At 49.4% G+C, this 21,106-nt stretch overlaps 5 protein-coding genes and 1 non-coding gene across 6 annotated transcripts; 1 reads left to right on the top strand and 5 right to left on the bottom strand.

The window, feature by feature from the left end:
* Positions 1-1,531: 1,531 nt before the first annotated feature.
* On the top strand, positions 1,532-2,692 carry J7337_010724 (uncharacterized protein; the record flags this gene model as incomplete). The annotated part of the gene is made up of 1 exon (XM_044828298.1): positions 1,532-2,692. One exon carries the CDS (start codon positions 1,532-1,534, stop codon positions 2,690-2,692), a length of 1,161 nt encoding a protein of 386 aa, XP_044676852.1.
* A 1,771-nt stretch (positions 2,693-4,463) lies between these two features.
* Positions 4,464-5,274, bottom strand: J7337_010723 (uncharacterized protein; the record flags this gene model as incomplete). Its single annotated transcript, XM_044828297.1, has 4 exons — positions 4,464-4,758; positions 4,808-4,926; positions 5,016-5,074; positions 5,130-5,274. 4 exons carry the CDS (start codon positions 5,272-5,274, stop codon positions 4,464-4,466), a joined length of 618 nt encoding a protein of 205 aa, XP_044676851.1.
* Positions 5,275-6,139: 865 nt separating this feature from the next.
* J7337_010722 (uncharacterized protein) lies at positions 6,140-9,050 on the bottom strand (the record flags this gene model as incomplete). Its single annotated transcript, XM_044828296.1, has 5 exons — positions 6,140-8,159; positions 8,238-8,318; positions 8,366-8,748; positions 8,860-8,887; positions 8,941-9,050. 5 exons carry the CDS (start codon positions 9,048-9,050, stop codon positions 6,140-6,142), a joined length of 2,622 nt encoding a protein of 873 aa, XP_044676850.1.
* Positions 9,051-10,374: 1,324 nt separating this feature from the next.
* Positions 10,375-13,819, bottom strand: J7337_010721 (uncharacterized protein; the record flags this gene model as incomplete). The annotated part of the gene is made up of 6 exons (XM_044828295.1): positions 10,375-11,050; positions 11,097-11,293; positions 11,340-13,219; positions 13,269-13,485; positions 13,532-13,650; positions 13,708-13,819. 6 exons carry the CDS (start codon positions 13,817-13,819, stop codon positions 10,375-10,377), a joined length of 3,201 nt encoding a protein of 1,066 aa, XP_044676849.1.
* Positions 13,820-15,092: 1,273 nt separating this feature from the next.
* J7337_010720 lies at positions 15,093-15,164 on the bottom strand. Its single transcript has one exon. It is a non-coding gene; the product is annotated as a tRNA-Gln (tRNA).
* Positions 15,165-18,231: 3,067 nt separating this feature from the next.
* J7337_010719 (uncharacterized protein) lies at positions 18,232-19,800 on the bottom strand (the record flags this gene model as incomplete). Its single annotated transcript, XM_044828294.1, has 1 exon — positions 18,232-19,800. The coding sequence occupies one exon, from the start codon at positions 19,798-19,800 to the stop codon at positions 18,232-18,234; it is 1,569 nt and encodes a 522-aa protein (XP_044676848.1).
* Between the last annotated feature and the right edge of the window lie 1,306 nt (positions 19,801-21,106).

Below are 21,106 nucleotides of genomic sequence, written 5' to 3'. Positions count from 1 at the left end.
AGACAGCACCACGTCAAACAAGATGCCACAGACACACATCCAAAGCCAAGGCCTTATTGCCGTCAGACGTTCAGGTCCTAAGCTTGGCCTCATCCAGAAGCGCCCAAACAAGCAAGGGATGGCTGCCGTTTGCCGTCTGGGCATGCCTCTACGTACCGCCAGAAGTACCAGATACGTCAACGTGTGATACAAATTTAGGACAAGGTGTTGATTCCGTGACATCAGAAGGGTCGCTGTAGATTTTCACAGCGCCAGGCCTCTCTTCAGTAGACTCTCCCGCCCCCGGATGCGCGGGGCCGCACGGAGCTGGTGATTGGAGGTCGGTGGAGATGCTCCGGAATTGGCTTGGTAATGCAGCCAAGACCAATGACATATTCTAAACCCATCGGCGATTGACGATAATCAAACCGTTGATTTTCATGTTTCAGTGCCCTTGTGTCCGTTTTATAACCTGTATTCCTGAATATCATTTCATCCAAGACTCTGTAATAGCTACAACCTACCTACCTGTCGATGGTGAGTAGGGTAAAATCAGGGGCTGATGACCAGGTTTGTTTACGAGAGATTGTCGGTGACTGACTTGACGTCAATCCAGATGAAATGAAATGCCAAACGGAATTTTTGGTTGATTACTTTGTACAGTACCTCAGCTAGCCAAATCAAGAGAACATTCTCGTATCTACGGGCTCCTTCGTGGTTAATAATTCTAGACTCTTGTCTCTTCTTTTTTTTTTTTTTTCTCCCCTTCTAAAAACAGACCCCGCTTGGGCGTTCCGCTCCCGCATTGACCACTAAATTGACCCAGCTAAGCGGGAGACAATACGTCATAAGCATCGACCCTCCAACCTCACGTCACCTAACAACTTTGGTTGGTTCTGACCAGGTTTTACAGCTTTGTCGTGTGTTGCTTGCTTATCGCTTAATTCACATTCTCATAATCAATCTCTCAAAATCACCTCAGTCAGTGGGTGATATGATTACCACTGTTTGATAACCTGCTTTTCCACTTTCGTAGGCGAGACACGTACTACTAATGACGGTCAACAACTTCAAACTGCTTACCCCCCATCAAACCACAAACCTACCTTAGACGCCATCAAAACTCACGCACACACGCACATCAGCAAGCTATCATTCTGTTTTCTCCTTCTGATCAGCAATTCTGAGCCAATCCCTGCCCTTATTACTTCTCCTACTGCGCTTGCAGAAATACCTCCCGTGCTGTACCATTATCGTACTGTACTGCATACTGAGTCAACCACGTGTTGCACACAAATCTCCCCACCGCTTCTCCGTGACAGCCGGGTCTCGTCTTGGCTTGACTCGGGTTTGGGCTTGGGCTTGGATTGTGCTTCCTCACTTTGCAGCCTCTCTTGTCTCTGCCGTCTTTTCCTGACAACCCTTCTCGACCCCTACCATAACCAACCTAGCCCGCTGCAATCTGCAGTCTCACCCAAAGGCCATAATCTCATAGGCTGGTGTTGGTGTTTGCTGGCTAGGACCCCTCCCCTCTCCCCTCTTCGCATCTGATATGGAGACTGAATTCACACCCTCTGAGTCACGGCCAACCACTCCGGAACCTCCGGGCTATGTGAATCCTCTCGAGTCCAGCTCTAGATGGTACCTGATCGCTCGTGCCCAAGCTATTCGTTCTGCTGCCAGTCTGGGTTTCAGTATCGCTAATCGTACGGATCCTCCTGCACCCTCACCAACCAAGGACATCTGGCTCGATGCTACCCTATCCAAGGCTGATCTTAGCCGCGCCGACCGCGCCAAGACAAAGATCAAGGCCGAAGTATGGATGCCGCCCCGTCCCGCGCTCGGCGCCCGGGCTGCCGTTATAAACTTCCACGGAGGCGGATGGATTCTCGGTCAAGGCACCGACGATGCCCGTTGGGCCGGTGCTATCATGGCTAATCTCGACGCCGTTGTCTTCACTGTCAACTATCGTCTCGCGCCATCTTGTCCCTTCCCAACACCAATCGAGGATTGTGTGGATGCAGTTCTTCAAATCAAGCATCGTGCGGCGGAATTCGGCATAGACCCTGATCGTATCATCCTGTCGGGGTTTTCCGCTGGGGCCACAAATGCCCTGGCAAGTTGGCTCATTCTCAATGACCCTGATCGATGGGGTTACAAGTTCCCCATAGAGCCTCCAAAGATTGCCGGCATCACTCTCTACTATCCGCTTCTGGATTGGACCATCTCGCGTCCGGAAAAACGGCTTACATGTTCAAAGCCGGAGTTTACCTTACCCAAGGGCCTAACAGATCTTATCGACGCTTCCTTCATCTACCCAATCATTCCTCGCGAGGAGCGTTGCGATCCAAGACTATCCCCGGGGTTGATGCCTGATGAGTTGCTAAAGAAGCTTCCTCCTATTCACTTGGTCTTGTGCGAGTATGACATGCTCCTGGCTGAGGGTCTCAAGTTCTCGAATCGCCTCAAGGCTGCTAACAAGAAGTTCACATTGCGTATAGTCGAAGGAGAGAGACACGCATGGGATTGTCCACCACCTATGTCACCAAAAGAGAGTGTTGCCATTGAGTATCAAGAAGCCGTGGAAACAATGGCCAGTTGGTTTGGGCAGAAGTGCGAGACCGACACTAAATCCATGCGATCAATGAGACTAAAAAGGCCAGTTCTCAAGCGACCAAAGTACCTCTCCTTCAAAACCTGGTCCGGGAGGTAGTTGCCCCTAGCAGGGTTATTGATTCTCGTGGGTTCGATTTTTATTTCCTCGCTGTACTTGGTCGTTTCCTTTTTCTTTCAACCTAGCGCGGCGTATGATGCGATTAATGAGACCAGACTTGGCAACGTGTGAGACACAGGGCATTGGTTGGACATGATCGGTTTTGAGCGAAAGAAAATACATTACATACATATTCAAACATAAATAAGAAAGATTTCCCGACATAATGATCCAGGAACGGGTGGCAGTGCAAAAATAAGCATCAGGGTCTTGGTTCTTGTCAAGATCATGATCTAACCACTACCAAGCGTGTAAGCCAACTCGATCCAAGACAAGCATTTCCAGCCCTGTCAAAAGAGACAACCATCGGCATTTGCTGCTCTCAGTCGTTTCCACCCCAGGTGTAAATCAAGACTGGGAACTAGGTACTTCGAGCAACGGAAAAGATACTTACTTGGCAATAACACCTGGTTTAAGGGTCCCATCTCCGGAAGCGTCGGAGGTCCCAACATTGGCCGGGTCGTAAACATGTGGCATTTTCACACGCCCACGCCAATTGGTTCCTACATACTCCATATACCTACACATGAACTTAATCACAATAGTTCAAAACATGCATCAAGGGATTCTCAGCTTAGACTAGCTTCGCCTTACAAACATTGTGCGGGGATCCTTGGTCAGCTGCTTATTTCTGCGTTTATATGCACGAATAGTGTGAGACATTTTGTGTTGTCGACTGAGCTTGTGACTGAGAGTCAAAACAGTGAGGTTTTTTCGTCGGGGTTTTGTCAATATACCGAGTTCTTTCGCGATCCGGAGGGCCCGAGTATCCCGGGGGAAATATATCGGACTCCGGCATCGCGTTCACCCGTGACGGAATTATCAGGCGACCATTTCACGTTCAAATAGATCACAAAATCACGATATTTTAAGCTTTTCAATCCGAATGCCAAGATTGAGATAATTGTCATCAACTAACTAATCAACTAACTAGGTAGCTAGGATAAGCAGCATCCACCGCTATCTCACTCAGCGCCATCATCATAAGCTTCAAATCCTAAAGGCCCGTCGCCACACTTTACTAGGACCCCAAGATCGGCTTTTTATGACTTTCCCATGCCGTCAAATAGACATGGTGTTCGGCCGTTGGGCGGTGTGCTCGGCTCCGAAGTGCCGATGTGGCTCAGGCGATCAGGGATGTGATCATGGAGATCTCTTGATCGTCATGACACAAAGTGTCAGTCATTTCGCGATGATCTGTGGCGGTTCTGAGAATTCGATGTGGCTTGACGATGAAGTATGAAGTTATGTTTGCTTTATGCCAGGTCTTTGTAATGAGGTAAAGTGTTGGCCATTGAGAGATTATGTTATTGCCATGGAGTTATGATTCGATGCTCAAGAGTGACTGGAAAACTCCATGATCCATTCAAGCCAGTCAAAATCACATGATAACCATCCTAATTAGACTGCATGCTTCACACTCAATGAATTGGTCTAAGTCCGCGCACTCGGTCTAGGGTAAGCATCATCAGAACAACAACAGCAAGATAGCAAATGTATGATCATGCAGGTATATTCGTTTTCGTTATTGTAATCTGAGACTGCAGCTATTACTATCGCAATCTGCCAGACATATTCTGCAGGATAGCTTCTCGACTCTGAAAGTATTTTCATCAATCAAGCCGTTTTCTCCAACGCGTCACATATCGTAACCAGCTCTGCCCAAGTCGCAGACTGATACATTAGCATTTCTGGTATAACATGAATTTCTTTACCACTTGGCCTCCTTGCTGTTGATAAATTCCTTGAGGATGGCAACGACCTTCGAGAAAGAAGCAAGATAAGCCTCAAGATCGGTCTGGACCTTCTCAGGGTTGTCCCCAAGCTTGGCGTAGAAGTCCTTTCGGTAGGGAACAGCGGACATGGCAGCGCTGAAGATGGGCTTGACCATGAAGCTGTGGTGGGGCTTCAGAGTGTTGCCATATGCGTCGCGGAAGGAGTCGGAGAGCTCGACGGAGGGGTTTTGGACGTTGTGCTCGAGGCCCTGCTTGGTGAAGTCAAGACCACTGGAGTTGTTAGCTAATGGGAGGCATGTTCGGGAAGGATTGTTCATACCGGACGAGCCAGAGGCAGCCCTCGGTGGCAGTGTGCTTGCCAGTCTTGAGCTCGTTGCGGACAAGGTCCTGGACGGTAGCGGACTCGGCGGGAGCAGCGGCGTGGCGAGCACGGAGCTTCTGTAGGTAGCTGTCAGATTCGTTCGATGGAGATAGTACACATCACGGCTGCTGTCGCGCGATGAGAAAGGGAGTATGATGTGACGAACCTCGACGTTGCCAAGAATATCCTTCTTGACGGGGCCGAAAGCAACACCACCAATGGCATCTATAGACGCAGTTAGTCGCTGAATTCTGAGAAGAACTTTGTGACAGTGATGTACCAAAGATGGTGGTCAGAGACTCAGAAGCCTCTAGAAACTCAACGGTAGAGACAGCATTGCCATTGGCCTCATCGACAGGAACGTCGGCGAAGGTTCGCTTGAGCGACTGGACGATGGTACCACCGGGAGGATAGACAGCAGACATGATGATTGATGATGAAGAAGTGAATGGAGAAGAGGAGGAGAGAGTGTTTGACAGGAGGAGGAGAGTTAAAAATGATGAGGTGTCGTTGAACGTTGAAGCGGTCAAGCTGAGCTGTCCCTTTGCGGGTAGGTTTAGACAGGGAGCAATACAGGAGGGGTCTAGCTCAGGGGACCTAGTGAGGGGCTCAAGACGGTGAAGGAGGGGCAGCCGTACAGTGTATATAGATAAGATAAAGCTGGTGCATACAGCTGAAACAGAAGACATCGGACCCAAGCAGCCTCCTAAGACACTTGTCAAGACAATAGCGGGCGGAAGATCTTAATGAGGCTCATCCAAAGGCCTCAAAGGGTCATTCATCGACCAAAAAGGACGGTATTCATAGGACCTGCATCGAAGGGTCAAGTGGAAATACTCACACTCCGCACTGTGTTTCGGGGCTCGATTTAGTTGTTCCGTCGAGACCGCCCCAAACCCCACAGTCTCCCACGTTGATCAGGGTGGAGGACATAGACGAGAGGCTCAATCTATAGTACGACGTGGTAAGACTCTCAGTCGAGACTGGAAAAGAAATGGTTCTATGAAGAGTGATGCGTGAAACTGAAATGCGCTACAAGTGTAAGGATCTGCTCTGAAATGAAGTGTCGTAAATCACCAAGCCTGCTAATTGCTACAAGCATCTTTAAGGTAAGTAGGTACCTAAGTATGTGTTGTGTTAGCTGACGAAGCTCAAGGTAGGCTAATATCATGATACCTACCTCAGGTAGACAAGGCAAGGGTATCATGAAACAAAATAACAGTAATTCAAATCACACATATGTTATCACTAAACTATCAACGCCGATACATTATACCATAAATCATCCGATTACGTGTAAATAGACTCAGTCACAGAATTGACCTGCAATCCCCATTCCGCCATCTCAGCATCTTCAAGGAAGTGCAAGGGGAACCAAACCAAATGGCCCTTGATTTGCGACAGCTTCTCTCTGGCGTCTTCGGGAGGCATGAACTGGTCAAAGATATGGCCAGCTTTGACACCGCGTGGAGGAAGATATCGATCATAATCGTCGAAAGTCCTGATATGGTCATCTGGATCGGCGTGGAATAAGTGGCGGAATAGCTCGGTGTTCTTGTCTGCCTGGCTTGTCCACTTCTCCCAGAGTTCATCGCTGAGAGGATCTTCAACAAACTTGTAGCTCTCATCTTGGTCGTAGATATCGTTGTTGGGGTTGACGGTCGGAGGCATGGCGTTGATGTCTTGCGAAGCATCATGGGGTTGAGGGGGCAAGAGACCCATGTGCTCACGCCAAAGGTATCGACGTAGGGTTGCTGCGTGATAACCCGCTTCGAAGGGCTTTCCATCCATAGTACTAGGGATGAGGCGAGTATCCTCCATGACAACACTAAGCTCACTGTCGTGGTCACCCAGTTGACTTCGATCGTTAAGGTTACTGCTTCCGCAGATGGCAATTCTGTCATCGACCAGCAGCAACTTGCCGTGGATGTAAAGCTCTTCCTGAATCCAGTTCTTGATCTCTGACTCAGGATCCTCCTCAAACCAAGACTCGCCCTTTAGGCCTTCACCAGTACCAGCCATAGCATGGTGTGCAACAGAGGAAGTTGTGTGAACTTCCTTCTTGGGCATGGCAGCTTCAAACTTCTTTCGTGCCTCCATGGTTTTCTTGATATCCTCATCAAGCTCCTTCTGCTTTTTATCGCCACGCATGTGTTCATCGCCCTCACTATCCTCGGGGTCATATGAGCCGTGAATACCTTCGCCCATGATCTCCTCAGCTTCTGCACGCTGCACCTGTTGGTAGCTGATACCGGTCTCCTTCTCAGCTTTGATGATAGCAGGAGTTTTATTAAGACGATCATAAGATCGCAAGTTGAAGAAGAAAATGTACTTCTCCGGGTCTACGCCCTCAGCGCGACATTGTCCGAAGATAGAATGCTCACCCCGACAAATAGACTTGTACTGGTAATCCATAATAGCTCGCGTGCCCGTAGCAGCTTGCTCTCTGAGATCTCCAGCAAATCCAGGAATGGCAGGAATAAGAACGATGACGCGGAATTTGCGGCCCTCTTTCGCAGCCCTCACAACGGCATCGACAATCGCGCGGCCAATAGTATTCTTGATTGGAGCCTGTTGATCGCCTGTTGCAGTGATAAAGAACTGGTTCTCGATGTAAACGTAGTGCTGAGCCTTGGAGATGATCTCAATATACGCGTTCTGAATGGAGTGGTCGGTCAGAATACCGCTACTCCAGTCGGCGCTTGATCGGACGAGCTGGCAGTTGACTGTGCCTCTGTTTTCAAGGTTTTTAGTACTTAGAGGAGTGTAAGGATGCTTAACGTATTCTCCAACGGGGTGTTTCGGGCGTTGTACGCCAATAAGGTCCTCGTCTTCATTCTCCCTGTTCTCCAACACCAACCAGTCGAATCTCTCGTCTCTCTTATATTTATCACGTTTGACGAAATTCCATCGCAATACGAAGTTCTCTCCTACATCATACACTGTTGGGCCTATTTTAAAGTTAGAAAGCTTAGAAATTGATCGAAGTTCGGTGTTTTGAAGTGAGGCGTCTGATGCCCACCCACCTTGAATACACATCGCCACATCGTGCCACGGCATACGACCGTAGTCTGCTTTGCTTAACTCGTTATCTTGCCAGGAAGACACATTCTGGAAGTCCATGACTCTGTTGTTATTGAAGTCTTGTCCTGGCCAAATTTCATCCTGAACGTTGGTGGGATGAATATCCGACAGAGGGTGCTGGTGGTTATCCCATCGTCCGAAGCATAGATCTAGGCCTCCTATGAATGCGATCTCGTAGTCAATTACAATGAACTTTTCGTGATGTGCCCAGTACCATGTCATATCGCTGCCGATTCGTCAGTAGATGTTTCGGTGGTTGCATGTGGATGGTCGCCAACTCCCCGCCCTCTGCAAATGCACTCACCCAAAGTTTTCAAAGACATTGTGATCGGGATGACGACCAACATGGATGTTTCCATGACCAGGAGAGCCCTTGGGGCAAAGTCTGTTAAAGTTAGCTTATGATGGGCATCAGTCAATTGCTCAACCCACCTCCTCAACGCATGCTTGGTATGAGCTGAGTTGCAAGTCAAGGCCTGCTCAACTTCCTTATAGACACAAACATAAATCTGGACACCTTCCTCCGCCTTTCTCTTGATCAATTTGTCCAGTCTGTATTCTTGCGCGGCGTATGGGGGTCGACGGAGGAATAGCTCTGGTGACAGCCACCAGTCGGCGATATAGATGGATTCTTTGGCTTGCTCGAGAGCAATGGACACAGCCCAGAAGTAATCTCGACCATCTACATACCACTTGACGTGGTTGCCAGCGCGCATTGGGAAGTAAGATTTGAAGCGGTTCTGCTCGGCGATGGAAGTTCGCTTGTCATCACATCGCTGCTCATGTTCTTCATCGTGTCTGTGGTTTTTGTTGAACTACGCGCATGTAAGTCACTGTTTTCGTCTGTGTCTTGTCTTGTCTCATTTCACAGAGCTGATGTGATGCAATGCAATGCGACACCACTAATAGAATAGGGCGCGTCATACCAGATTTGCCAGTTTACCAATCTTGTGCCTGAAGACTCAAAATCAGTGACGAGTTATTGCAATTGAGTACGAGCCACAAACTTTTGATGGACGAGATGAACTTTTGCATCGTGGAGGCCATCGCTTAACTTGAGCTTGTCCAACATGGAACTCATTGAGCCAGAGCTCTCATGCTTCTTGTGATCCGCCATGACGGATGGCGCGAGTCACGGCAAATTCACAGGGGTCGTCGAATGAGAGAGCAAAGCGCTCAGGTCACCTCAGGGTCTCTGCAGGAGCTTATCGATCGAGTGAGGGTGGGGGAGAGAATGAGGGATGGGATGAGGGGAAGCAAGCAATTGGAGGGGCAGTCAGAAAGACGAGAAGAGAGGGAGAGGGAGAGGAAGAGGAAGAGGAAGAGGAAATGGAAGAAGCAGAATTACGAGGGTGACAATGCTTTTGGTAGTTTCTCAATGGTAATGTAATAGTAATGGCTTGCTTGTCATGGTCTTGGCTAAACTGGGCACGCGACAAAGCATCTGGCATGGCCTGGCCTGGTCAAGCCTTGATCCTGCAGTTGGTGAGACGAGAGATCTTTTTGCAACTGGCGATGTCATCGACCAAGCAGAACCTTCACATCAAAGACAGGAAAACAGTGCCAAGCCGGCGAACACGGCGCGCAAATCTCTTGGGGGGTTCTAACAATAGGTCCAGGTTCAGGTCCAGGTCGACTAGGACAGGACTGTCACAGGCCGAGGCCAAGATCGCGGCATCCGTCATGACCCGCACATACACGTAATACTACGCACAGGGCTGAAAGCAGATGCACCAATTGACCTTTGCCGTCTCACTGTGAAGCTTTTTGGTTCCCGTTCTAATGCCCTTGCCAATTGATCAAGCAGCGACAAGAAAAAGCTTGCTTTGTAACTCTAAAGTAAAGAGGCAGGTCAAGCTTTTTTCACTGTACAGGGCAGTTTAGTTGGTCCCGGGAGCTATCAGAGCATATGACGTCAGAAGCTGTAGCTTTCGCTTTCATCCTGACCGTCACGGATTCCGTGATAATCAGCCTTTGTTCCATGTTTCAAGCTAATTTAATCAGCCATTTCCCTGACTACTACCCTCCCCTTCCACGTCTTAATGGACTCTCTAATTGGCACATCGCGTGGTTTCCCCCTAGTGCATTGACAGCTGCATCTCATATCTGCCAACATTTGAGCTATCCAGGTTTCAGAAGCTTAGCATCGGGTACGGAGTAGTCTGTCCCGAGATGTAGATCGTTTACTTCATGACTAGACTCAAGACGAGCGAGATGCTGCACCGAACACTCAATCGTCGGCTTTCCGCAATGAAAACTCGCCATTATTCTATATTTACGTCCGAAGAGAACAAAAAGAACGATTTGAGGCACTGTTCCGGTAGATCATTGTGGCATACAATATTGTACAAGAAGCACTCAAGTAAATTAACGAAATACCAAGAGTCAAATCTTTCCAAAAACTCAAGTATAATAATACCCCGGACTCTTCACTCATTACTCTAATCAAAAACATCAGTAGCAAAACGCTCATTCCTACTCCTCTCAAACCAAGCTCGTGCCATTTCTTCAGTAACGTCCTTGCCATTCTGCTGAGCCTTCTCGATGGCGAGACGGACACAAACATCCTCAACTGCTTTGCCAATTTCGCGGCTTCCGCAGATGAATACCTTGGCTCCCTGATCCCACACCTTGAAGACATCTGCGCGATCATGATAGACACGATCCTGGACATACTTACATCCCTCAGACTTATCAGCGGCGCGAGAGTACGCACGTCGCACATCTACAGCGCCCATCTTTTCCCAGCGTTCAAACTCCTCAGCGTACAGGTCATCGACCTCTGGGTTTCGACATCCAAAGAATAAAAGAGCTGGTGCGAGAGTTCGACCTGCGGCAAGCATGGCTGCGCGTTCTTGGATGAAGCCGCGGAAAGGCGCCAGTCCAGTTCCGGCAGCGACACAGATGATGGGTGTCTTCTCGGCGTCACTAGGGAGGTGAAAGGCTTCGCTGGAGGCGCGGACTGAGACGTGGAGTTTGTCACCAGCAGTGAGTTGCGACAGGAAGTTTGTGGCGACACCAACATGGCGACCCTGTCCAGAGAGCGAAGGGGCGTCCAGTAGGGAGTATGTGAGGGTGAGTTTTGAGGGGTCTGCAAAGGGTGAAGAAGAGATGGAGCTATCTCGTTAGTATACATAGGCGGTGAGGAGGAAAGGGAACATACTATTGTCGGACTCTCATGGGAGGGAGCATGGCCAGATAGGAGCTGATAGGGAGAGCAACGGCAGGGAACTTCTCAAGAAGATCCAGAACCGAAACTCTCTTTGGCGAGATCTCAGCTTGATAAGCATCTCCAGCAAGTCTCTCGAGTTCCTGGATGGTGGCCTTGTCTTCAGTCGCCTCAGCCAGAGCAAGGATATTCTGCAAACGTTAGTCAATCCTGAACGACAATGATGAGATAACATACCCTCTTTGTAGCAGGCTGTGATAATTCAACATATGCGCTAAACACATCGAAAGCAGAAATGGCGACGTTGGTAGGCAGTGTAGTAGGTCCCTCTGACTGGATCTTCAGGAAAGAATCCCAGGCCAGAGAGAATCGTCGGAAAACCCGCGCCACAGTCGGCTTCGGGTTCAGGGGAAGAATAGCAAGATAATCACCGGCCTTGTAGGTCATGGCTGAGGGAAGCTGAATCTCAATATGCTTCTTCGCAGGACCCGACTTGGTGAGAGTCTTCTCAGCAACCACCAACGCTTCTTCAACATCTTGACGGAGACTCGTCTTTCGTGGTGTCGAAACCTCCACCAACAGACCCTTCTGGCCGCCTGACTCCTCATCAGAGATCTTGTATTTCTCCTTCAACCCTGGCCACAGGACAGTATCCTCCCAGGCTTCAAAGTCGCTAAACATGTCACTTGTGGCAGCGTCTGCACTACCCATGGGAACGAGGCGAGTACCGCCACGCTTCTCAAGAGTAGAGTCAACAAGTTTGGGGATTCTGTGGAATGTTTCAACCCAGTCATGGTGACCACATGCAAAAACAGCATATGACACCTTTTCCATCTCGTTACCATCCAAGTCCTCCATCCACTTAATGAAGTGGGCAGCGTTGGAAGGGGGCTGTCCTTCGTATGATGCAGTGACGATGACAACGGGGCGGTCTTCAGGGAGGCTCTGCTTGGCCTGATCGAGAGGACCGACAGTTGTTGCGCTGAAGCCGTGGCTAGGAGCATCCGAGGCGAGTCTGTTGGCGAGAGCCTCGCATGTGCCACTGTTTGAACCGTAGAAAATAGCCATAGGCTTGCCACTGCCGGCCTTGACATCTGAGTTGGCAGCGGATTTGATATTGTGATTTGAAGAGCTGGTACCTCCGCTTCCTGCCAGAACATGTTCTAGCTCGGTTGGGGTCATGCCATGTCGTAGGGTAGCGTTGATATAGAAGTGTACGGGCTTGATAGTTAGCGTCTGCTGGATCTCCAAAGCGTAGTTGGGATCCGTCATGGTGAAGTTGAAGTTCTGGAAGAGAACGACCATGGCGAGAAGAGACTCTTGCCAAGCAAAAGGACGACCGATACAAGCTCGCTTTCCGTTTCCAAAAGGCTTCCAGCAGTTGGGGTACTCCTTGTTGAGTCTCGCAAATTCATCATCAAGCATTCGCTCGGGTATGAACTTGTCAGCGTCACTACCATATACGGCAGGGTCAACGTGGCCCCGAGACAGAAGAGCAGTGACGATTTCACCCTTCTTGACGAGATACTTGCCCCCGAGGAAGGTATCGTCGATGGCCTCCAGACCAAAGGCACTAATAGGAGAGTTGATCCGGAGGGTCTCTCTCAAAACAGCGCTTATGTAGGGAAGCTTGGTGAGATGCTCAACCAAGACGGGACCACGGCCGACAACTTCGTCGACTTCTTTCTGGACCTTGCTGTAGGCTTCGGGGTTCTTGAGAAGCTGATACATGGCGAAGGATAGAGTACCAGAAGTGGTTTCATGGCCAGCGATAAGGAATGTGATGAGCTGGTTGGTGATGTTCTCGTCGGACAACTTCTCTCCCGTCTGAGGATCAACACCGTTAAGCATAGCAGCGAGTAGATCCTTCCTATCGCTAGGGCTTGCCTTTCGTGCGGCGACGACTTCATCGGCTACTGACTTCATCAATGCAATGTCATTATAGAACTTCTCGTTTGCTGCACGGTAAAGAAAGTTGGGCGCAAATGGAGGTCGTCGGTTTCTGTTTCCTGACTCTGTAAGGAAATCGCCCATGGCTTCGATAAATGGGTGCAGTTCCTCCTTGTAATATGAGTTGAAGCGGAAATCCATGGCGCAGAGAGCCAGAGTATCCAGGGCTGATAATCGTTAGTGATGAGCATGTTGAAGATCCAATGTTTTACATACCTAGACGAGTAAAGTTGTCGCTCGCATCAATTGGTGTCCGAGGACCATGCCGAGCAAACTTCATGCACAATTGGGTAGCGATGTCGTGCATTTCTGGGAACATTCCTCTTATGCTCAAAGGGCCAAAAGCCGGTACTAGTATTCTGTGTGCTTTACCCCAATTGGGCTCATCCTCGAATGCTGTGAAGAGGCCATCGTGAACACCCTCTCGAACTTGCTGTCAAGGGTCAGTGAAGTTCAATGCTGATATTCCTGTTGCTTACGCTGAGAACCGACTTCAGTGTCTTTTTAAACCGCTTCTCGTCGCAAACCTCGTTGATCAATGAATTGGAAGAGACGAAGATGGGAGCCTTGGCTCCAAGGCGTAATCTGAAAATGGGTCCTGAGGGGAATCAGTGGAGGTCAATGAGTTAGTTAATGGTGGTGGTGAATTAATTACCGTATGTATCTGCTAGACGGTTCAGATCAGAGAGAGGATTTGAAGTGAATTCTCCCAGATTTCCAATTAGAGGGTAGCCAGGAGGCTCAGGAATAGGCACAGATTCAGCCATGCTGTATTTGCGTTGTGTTGTGTTGTGCTGTGTTGTGTCGTGTCGTGTCGTGTCGAGTCGTGTCTGGTGAGGAGTAGGTGGAGATGCGTTGAATGGGTCGTGGTTATTCGTTCTTATAAGACAGTTGAGTGAAATGTGAACAATGTGATATGAGCCGAAGGAGCTCAGCAGAAGTCCGGATTTAAACTTGGCGTTGCAGTGGTGGAAAGTTTCTTGACCACCTTTCTTTGGTACAGAATAAGTGGCCGAGCAGAACGAATGGAACAGGAAATGATTAAATAAGTAGGTAAAGATTAAAAAGGCCGATGGGTACAATACGACACAGACTCCTTTTTCTGCTCGCCTCACAACGTCATAGCAACGCGTCGTATGCAATTGCTGCGGCTTTATTACTAGAGAGGCTCACTCAACCAAGACTAACAGAACAGAACAGAACAGACAGAAATCTCCCGTCCGTCCGTCTCCGTTTCTTCAAAACCCGGCCCCGTTTGTGCCAAGTGCCGTGAACGTAAGCCAATCGCTGGATACGCATTAGATTAGACTCGCCAAGAACCTGATCAAGTTAGGTACATAGGCTAACTTGGGCGGAATTGCATCTGCATATGTATCTGCAACTGAACAAAGAACGAGCCCTACAGACACGGATCTAGCCATGAACCATAAGTCGTACGTTTATTACATGACATTACGTTCTGTTGAGCCACCTAGAACACTATAGTATCAGTTCTTAGCTTACCAACTGAAACTATTTATCCCTTTCTTTTCTACTCCGTATGTATCTCCATATTGTCTGGTGTCGATTCGATCCGATCCTGGGCATTATCTCATGCTTTTCTATGCCTCGGCATGTCCATCTCGGCCGTGCCCGGTGCTCCACTCTTCCCGCGCCGGATCCGAAACCCGAGGCGGTGAGACGGCTTGATTTAATCATCCGAATTCCCTTATTATGGAGGTAGGCATTGGTTTCAGGGGATATGTTTGCGAATTTCCAACAGAATACGACGCTCACGGGTCCTACAGTAGGCGGACAGTCGACATGTCGATCATTTCTCCCCACCGTCTTGGCACCTTGAACGGCGTTTATTTACCGCCGAAAAGCCCGTTCCTGCAGTATGTACTGTACTGTAGGTATTCCTGGGCTGTTTTGTTGAGTGTGCTTCTACTTAGATGGATGCTGCGCCTTGCATGGTCAGCACTAATGGACGGCTCTCACTCGTCGGTGACAGTGACGGCTTCTAGCAAAAGCTCAGGCCAGCATCGAGAGCAAAAGGATAGGTCTCAGAGGGAGTCGAACCCTCGTTGGCGGAATCAGAATCCGCAGTCATAACCGTTAGACCATGAAACCTCACAATATGTCGGCTGGGATGTCGCTGGCAGCAGCGGCGGAATGTGCCAACATGGAACGCACAATTCGCTAACGTCATGATGTAAGCCCGAAGCTACTATAGCCACGACCGCCGGTTCCATGCTCCGTACGGAGCATTTGGAGAATCCTCACTGTTACACGGCTTTCAGAAGACCCTTCCACCTTCTGTGTGTAGTCGGCAAGGTCGAGGCTTTTGAGTTTTACCCCTGCCTCTGATCTTTGATCTTAGGTCACATCGGCTTACGTCTTTATCTTCCTAGCTAAACTCTTGCAACATGTAAACTTAATTTCTGACATTGGAGAAATCGGTCGCAGGATCGCGACCTGACAGTATACTATATTGGTCACGGTAAGCAGTTGGGATGGTATGTCGAGAGTGTCAGTGACCAGGGAAGGTATATGTTCTCAATAAGTACTTCAGCATTGTAATTCTACCACGTTCTCTCTCGGCCATTTCGTCTATTCTGGAAACCTACGGAGTATCCGTAGTTCACTCACCTATACGCTGACCACCCATTCTTTCTTTCTCAAGCCCCTGTCACCTTGGCATCTTCCATCGTACCTACTAATCATTACGCCACAAACTTAGGCTGTTATAAACGTACCTAACGGTCCGCCAACTTGAAGCGCCATTTCTGGTGCAACTTTCCGGTAACTCCTTTTAGAAAGTCGCAAGCCAGGGCAGGTTTGTTTCTTGGCGTCAATAACAAACATGTAGTAGTAGTTGCAACACTCCCAAGTTGCCGCACAGCGAGACCCCAAGACTGGGTGCTACCTAGGTAGGTAGATAGCTTTACTTGACCAGGCACTTCTAGCATCGGTACACTGATGAGCTTATCTAGAGATGTAGGTGAATGGCAAGCAGAGAAAATGGAATCCAGGGAGTTGTCCTCCTTAACTCTTGAGCTATGACTGCCTTGACAAACTTGTATGCTGGTACAAGGTAGGTAAACATTAGGTAGTACCTAGGTGGTAGGTACCTAGTAAACAGAGACAGGTGAGAAGCGACTACTCCCAACCATGCAAACATCAGAGCCATTTACCTTATTTCGTCGTTTGGCTGGTCGATTCTTTCCTTTCAAGAAACTCAGAGACTTCCATGACCGAAAATTGATAAATTTTGCAGAATACCTCAAACTATCTTTCTTCTTTCAATCAACATCAGCAGCAGCATCAACATCATCGTGGTTATCATCACAACTTTCGTTATCACCATATTGGTTACAGTATTCTACCCTTGTTGTAGTGCTCTCTCTTGAATCACAGACCGAGCCATCCACTCACTGTACCCTATTGATTAGCCTTTAAGTTTTCTCTCACTTCCCCGTACCTTGACAATCGGCGAACTTGTCATGGCGGGAAACGACTGCCCCATGTGTGATACAGCCGGGTCTATAGCGGGATTGATCGGAAATCAGTTCTGCGCCGCCGTAAGTTTTATCTCACATATGTGGCTCTTAAGCTTGTTGTAGTTGTTGACTTAAGCAGTGCGGTACAATATGGAAAAACTCCCCCGGTAATTAGGGATCGGGGCTGGCGCCATCTCCTTCGAATCCTGGAGACTCAAACTCTTCGCCTTCTTTGGACCCTCGAGCCGCAGAATTTCAGCCCCCAGCTTCCCTGTAAGGAACATCTCTTTGCCTCAGTCGTCGGAGGATGGCCCAGGCTCTTGTTCAGACACACGGCCGCCAGAAGGGAGACACGCATTTGAGAAAATACAGTCTCCAGGGGAGGGACGTAAATCTGAAGAGAGAGGCGCATCTCAAAAAATACAGCCCCCAGAAAGAGACAAGCATCTGAAGACACAGGGTGTCCAAAAGAAAGGCAATCGCCTTCTCCGCCCCCTCGCAAGATTACTTCACGTGGAGGCAGCAATTCTCCTGAACCAGCACACTCAGTCCGGGGTGCATTTCATCACCGCCGGCGGCTCCAACACCCGATGTTGTCGCACACCCTCCTGTGGACCAAGAGACACATTCGGCTGGGTTAGATCAAAACCCACCAGTCTCCCTCAAGATCTAGTCTGAAGATCCATCCCACCCTTCAGGCCAGGGTCAGGAGAAGAAGCCTGGTCAGAAGCCGACGCCGCGCTATTCAGATGTTCTTCGATGGAACATAGAAAAAACAAACCAGTCCTTAAAGAAACAAGACAGGCTACCTGCGAAATCAAAGAAGCCATCCAAGGACGAGACTTCAGACTGGGAAACGGTCGAGAACTTAGGTGACCACAGGGACAGTTCTTGGTAGGCGTAAGCTAGATTTATTGACCAGCAAGAGGGAGACCAAAGATCCTACCAAGAGATAGAGAGATTGGGTCAGGAGTAGCGTCCGCAAGAGCGGTGTGATATTTCTGGATCCATGCAGCGAAATAGTCAAATACATTGCTTTTTTGTAAGAACTGAACATCTCCTGTCCAGAGTCATTCCCTTGATCAGGTATCAAAATTGCAAGAAGCTGCATTGTTTCAATATGTAATTATCAGCGAGGCGTCTATAGTTCATAACATCTTAATAGTCAAAGGTTGATGCAAGTTCGGCTCTTGCAAGGCTTGTCTGGTATCTCAACAACCAACCAATAGACTTGAACACATTAGAATTACCTTGCAGGACCCTGTGTCTATTGACACACTCGACGGCCGTTGTCTGGAATGCAATCATTCGACGTCCATTGGCACAACCAACATGGGTCGAGCTCACAATAAGAACACTCGACATCAGTCTTCAATCTTTTATGGAGTATCCCTGACGTCCATTTATGTAATTATCAATGCCGCTGGTAGCTCAATTCCAATCATTCCCGTGTGTCCTACCAACTAAACCTCCATTCTATCCCGTACATCGAAGCGCATACGTCAAGAGATCGGCACTTGGTTGCAGTCACTGCACGTTGTGTATCGAGGTGGCATGATAGCAATACGTTATCTCACCAAGGTCTGCCTCTAAGACCTCTCATTGTCTTCATGCCACCTTGCGAGCGAACGACGAGGAATCAGGACTTCTGATATCGTCCTCAATGCAATTCCCCCAGAGTTTGGGGAGTGACGATTCTACTGTCGCCTTTCCTCTCGTGGCGGTCCGTTACCAGGCCCTCCTCCACCAAATCTATCGCGGAGCCAGCTAATGGGGCCATGGCTGCTCTGCCGGCGTTGTTGATCCGACTCCGCCGCTGACCGACGGCTACTCTGGGAAGGGCTTCTCTGTCGCATACGAGCGCCATGTTCACTCGGGGCAGTCGCTCTAGGACTTGTTGGAGAGTGTGAGCTTCGTCGCTGAAGTCGAGACGTGTCGTAGCTAAACCCTGATGTCTCGCCTCGTTCACGCTCGCGTTCACGTTCTCTCTCTTGTTGCCGGTTCGAGATAGTACGCAATGCTTCATTCAGGCGACTCTGGCTCTGACTTGGAGGTCGCGAGAACCGCACCGGGCGTGTGTGAGAATGAGGGTTGTCGAATGGTGTCCACTGGTTGGGAGTAAACGTGAATGACGCTCGAGTTCCAGACGGGTTCGGTTGGTCAGAGTTAGAACCTGGCATTGGACCTTGGGATTGGGAGCCGTCGCCGCTATTATTGTTGTTCCCATTGCCGCCATTATTGTTGCCGCTGCGATCGGTCTTTTCGATCGGCGTTCGGCAGATGGGGCAAGTGTTGTGCTCCTTTAACCACAAGGTGACACACTCCTCGTGAAACCAATGATTACAGGGTAAAAATGTGGCCATATCTCCCTCCTTCATCTCATCGATGCAAATGGTACACTCTGCCTTTCCCTCCGAACCCAACATTTGTTTGTCGACAGGTTTTCGTTCCAGGTTCTTGAGAGCTTCCTCTGTAGCTGGAGGAGCCGCGTTAGACTGGGGATTGGCTTCCATGAGTCCAGTAATGATCCGATCCAGAGCCTCTTGGGAGTACACTGCATCACCATGCATTGCATTTGCTGGATTAAGAAGATTCAGGATATCTTGCAGGCTGCGAGCCAGACCGGGTGGAGGACCTCCGGCGCCTTCCTCACCGTCATGGTTATGAGCGGGTGGTGGCGGTACAATGTCGCGTAGCATGTTCTGAAAGAAACTGGTACGCTGGTTAGCTCCAAGATTCATGGAAATGGCCGTGACTCGCAAGCCGCCAGGTCGTTCATCAAGCTGGAATGGAGGTTGTGCATACTCTTGAAATGTTTCGCCTCCTGGGGCACCAGCGGGACCACGGCTTGTTGCATGGATAGGTCCCGATACGATTGTTACAGAAGTCGTTCCGCCTAGTGGCCCAGACGTGAAAGTCGTCCGGTGAATGCGCGGTCCAAAGTTTGGTCCTTGGGGTAGTTCATGTTCTCCTGGGCTAGGTGGGAAAGAACTGTTTCCGCCAGGTGCCCGAGGTCCAAATCCGTTAAGCATATCCCAGAAGCGCTCATAAGTCGGCGCAGTAGCGGGATCATGATGATGGGGGTGGTTCGGACCGTCTCGGACGCTCCGTCGAAACACAAAGCCATGCTGGGCATGCTCATCTATATCGGCTTCTTCAGGATCTGAATCGTACGGGTGATGCTCGGGTGAGGTGGAGGCAGAGGAGTGGTGTTCAAAGTCGCGGGGATCGTTTGCGGGATCGATCTGAACATAAGTGGTAAGCATTCTGGATAGGAAGTGGCAGCGTGGGAAAGCATACAATCTCAGTAATCTCGCCGTGACATTCGGGACAAGTTAGTCCATTCTCGTCTCGGTACCATTCCCCAGCGCAGGCGTGGCAATATACTACCTCACGGCCTGCGGTCGCGTCGAGGTGACCATGCCTCTCGGCATGAGAAGACATCTGCTGCGCTTGGCTGCGTTGGTACGCAGTCAAGGCACTCAAACCAAGGCCGACAGCGAGGCCGGCGAGGCGAAAGGCGCGCGAAGCCAGACTGAAAAATAGTTCAAGATGTCGTTGAGGCGAAAGATCGAGGTTGGGTGATGTAGGAGACCAAGTGTGAGAAGGTCTACGTGAGATCAACAGGAGTTGAGATTAGTAACACAGGTTGAGTGGTGAAGGGACCTATGGAGGATTAAAAGAGAAGAATAAACAAGGAGGAAATGGTCCGGCTCGATCCAGGAACAAGAGCCAAACGAGGTTACCAAGACGATGAGATAGATCTGATCGATACAAGGTGGTATGCCGTCCGTTGGTTGACGTTCAGTCTAGATCTTAGGCTGGTGGCGAATAACTTAAGAAGCGACCCGCAAACTGGGCAAAGAATAACAACGGTGATGCAGTGCCAAGCCAATGACGAGCTGAGTTGGGATAGACACTGACAGTCAGTGCCCGTATGGTCAAAAGCGGTATGAAGCGAGAAATAATCTAGGAAGGGTAAGGCAAGGTAGGTAGTAGGTAACGATTGTAGGTGAAGATGAAGGTTTGAGGCAGAGACAGCGCCGAGCAGCCCAGTGGTTCTAACCTCTGGAACACAATCGATACCCGCGGAAGAAGATCGGAGTAGCTGAAAGATGGCCAACAGCCTCAGGCTTCCGCACGTAACAGAGACAACATAAAGATAAGGAAAGGGAAGGGAATGGGGAGAATGTCGGGTTGAAATTAATATTCAATCAAGCAACTTGAAAGGACCAAATACTGCCAAACATGTCAATATTAAAGAGGGGATATTGCCTTGGCCAACAACGCAAAACAGCCTTGGAGCCTCAATAAGCATAAGCAGCGGAGCACCCTCATGTCAGGTAGGTTGTGCAAGGGTCCTCTCCAAGGTAAGGTACCTAGGTAGGTGCCTACCGTCCATACTTAACGATAGAAAAATACCTAGACCTAGAGCCGGTAGTGACCTCAGTGGCAGCGGCTTAAAGTGGACTCAGGCAGTTTAATCCTGGTGACCCCAAGTACCCCTGGACCTGATATTTAGTACCTGGGTGGATGTCTTGAGACTGAGGGTACTACCCGTGAGGGTGTCGG

This window comes from Fusarium musae, chromosome 8 (assembly GCF_019915245.1).
Source record: "Fusarium musae strain F31 chromosome 8, whole genome shotgun sequence".
Taxonomy (NCBI): domain Eukaryota; kingdom Fungi; phylum Ascomycota; class Sordariomycetes; order Hypocreales; family Nectriaceae; genus Fusarium; species Fusarium musae.
Note: the sequence above shows the minus strand (reverse complement) of the source record. Positions and strands in the feature narration are given on the sequence as shown.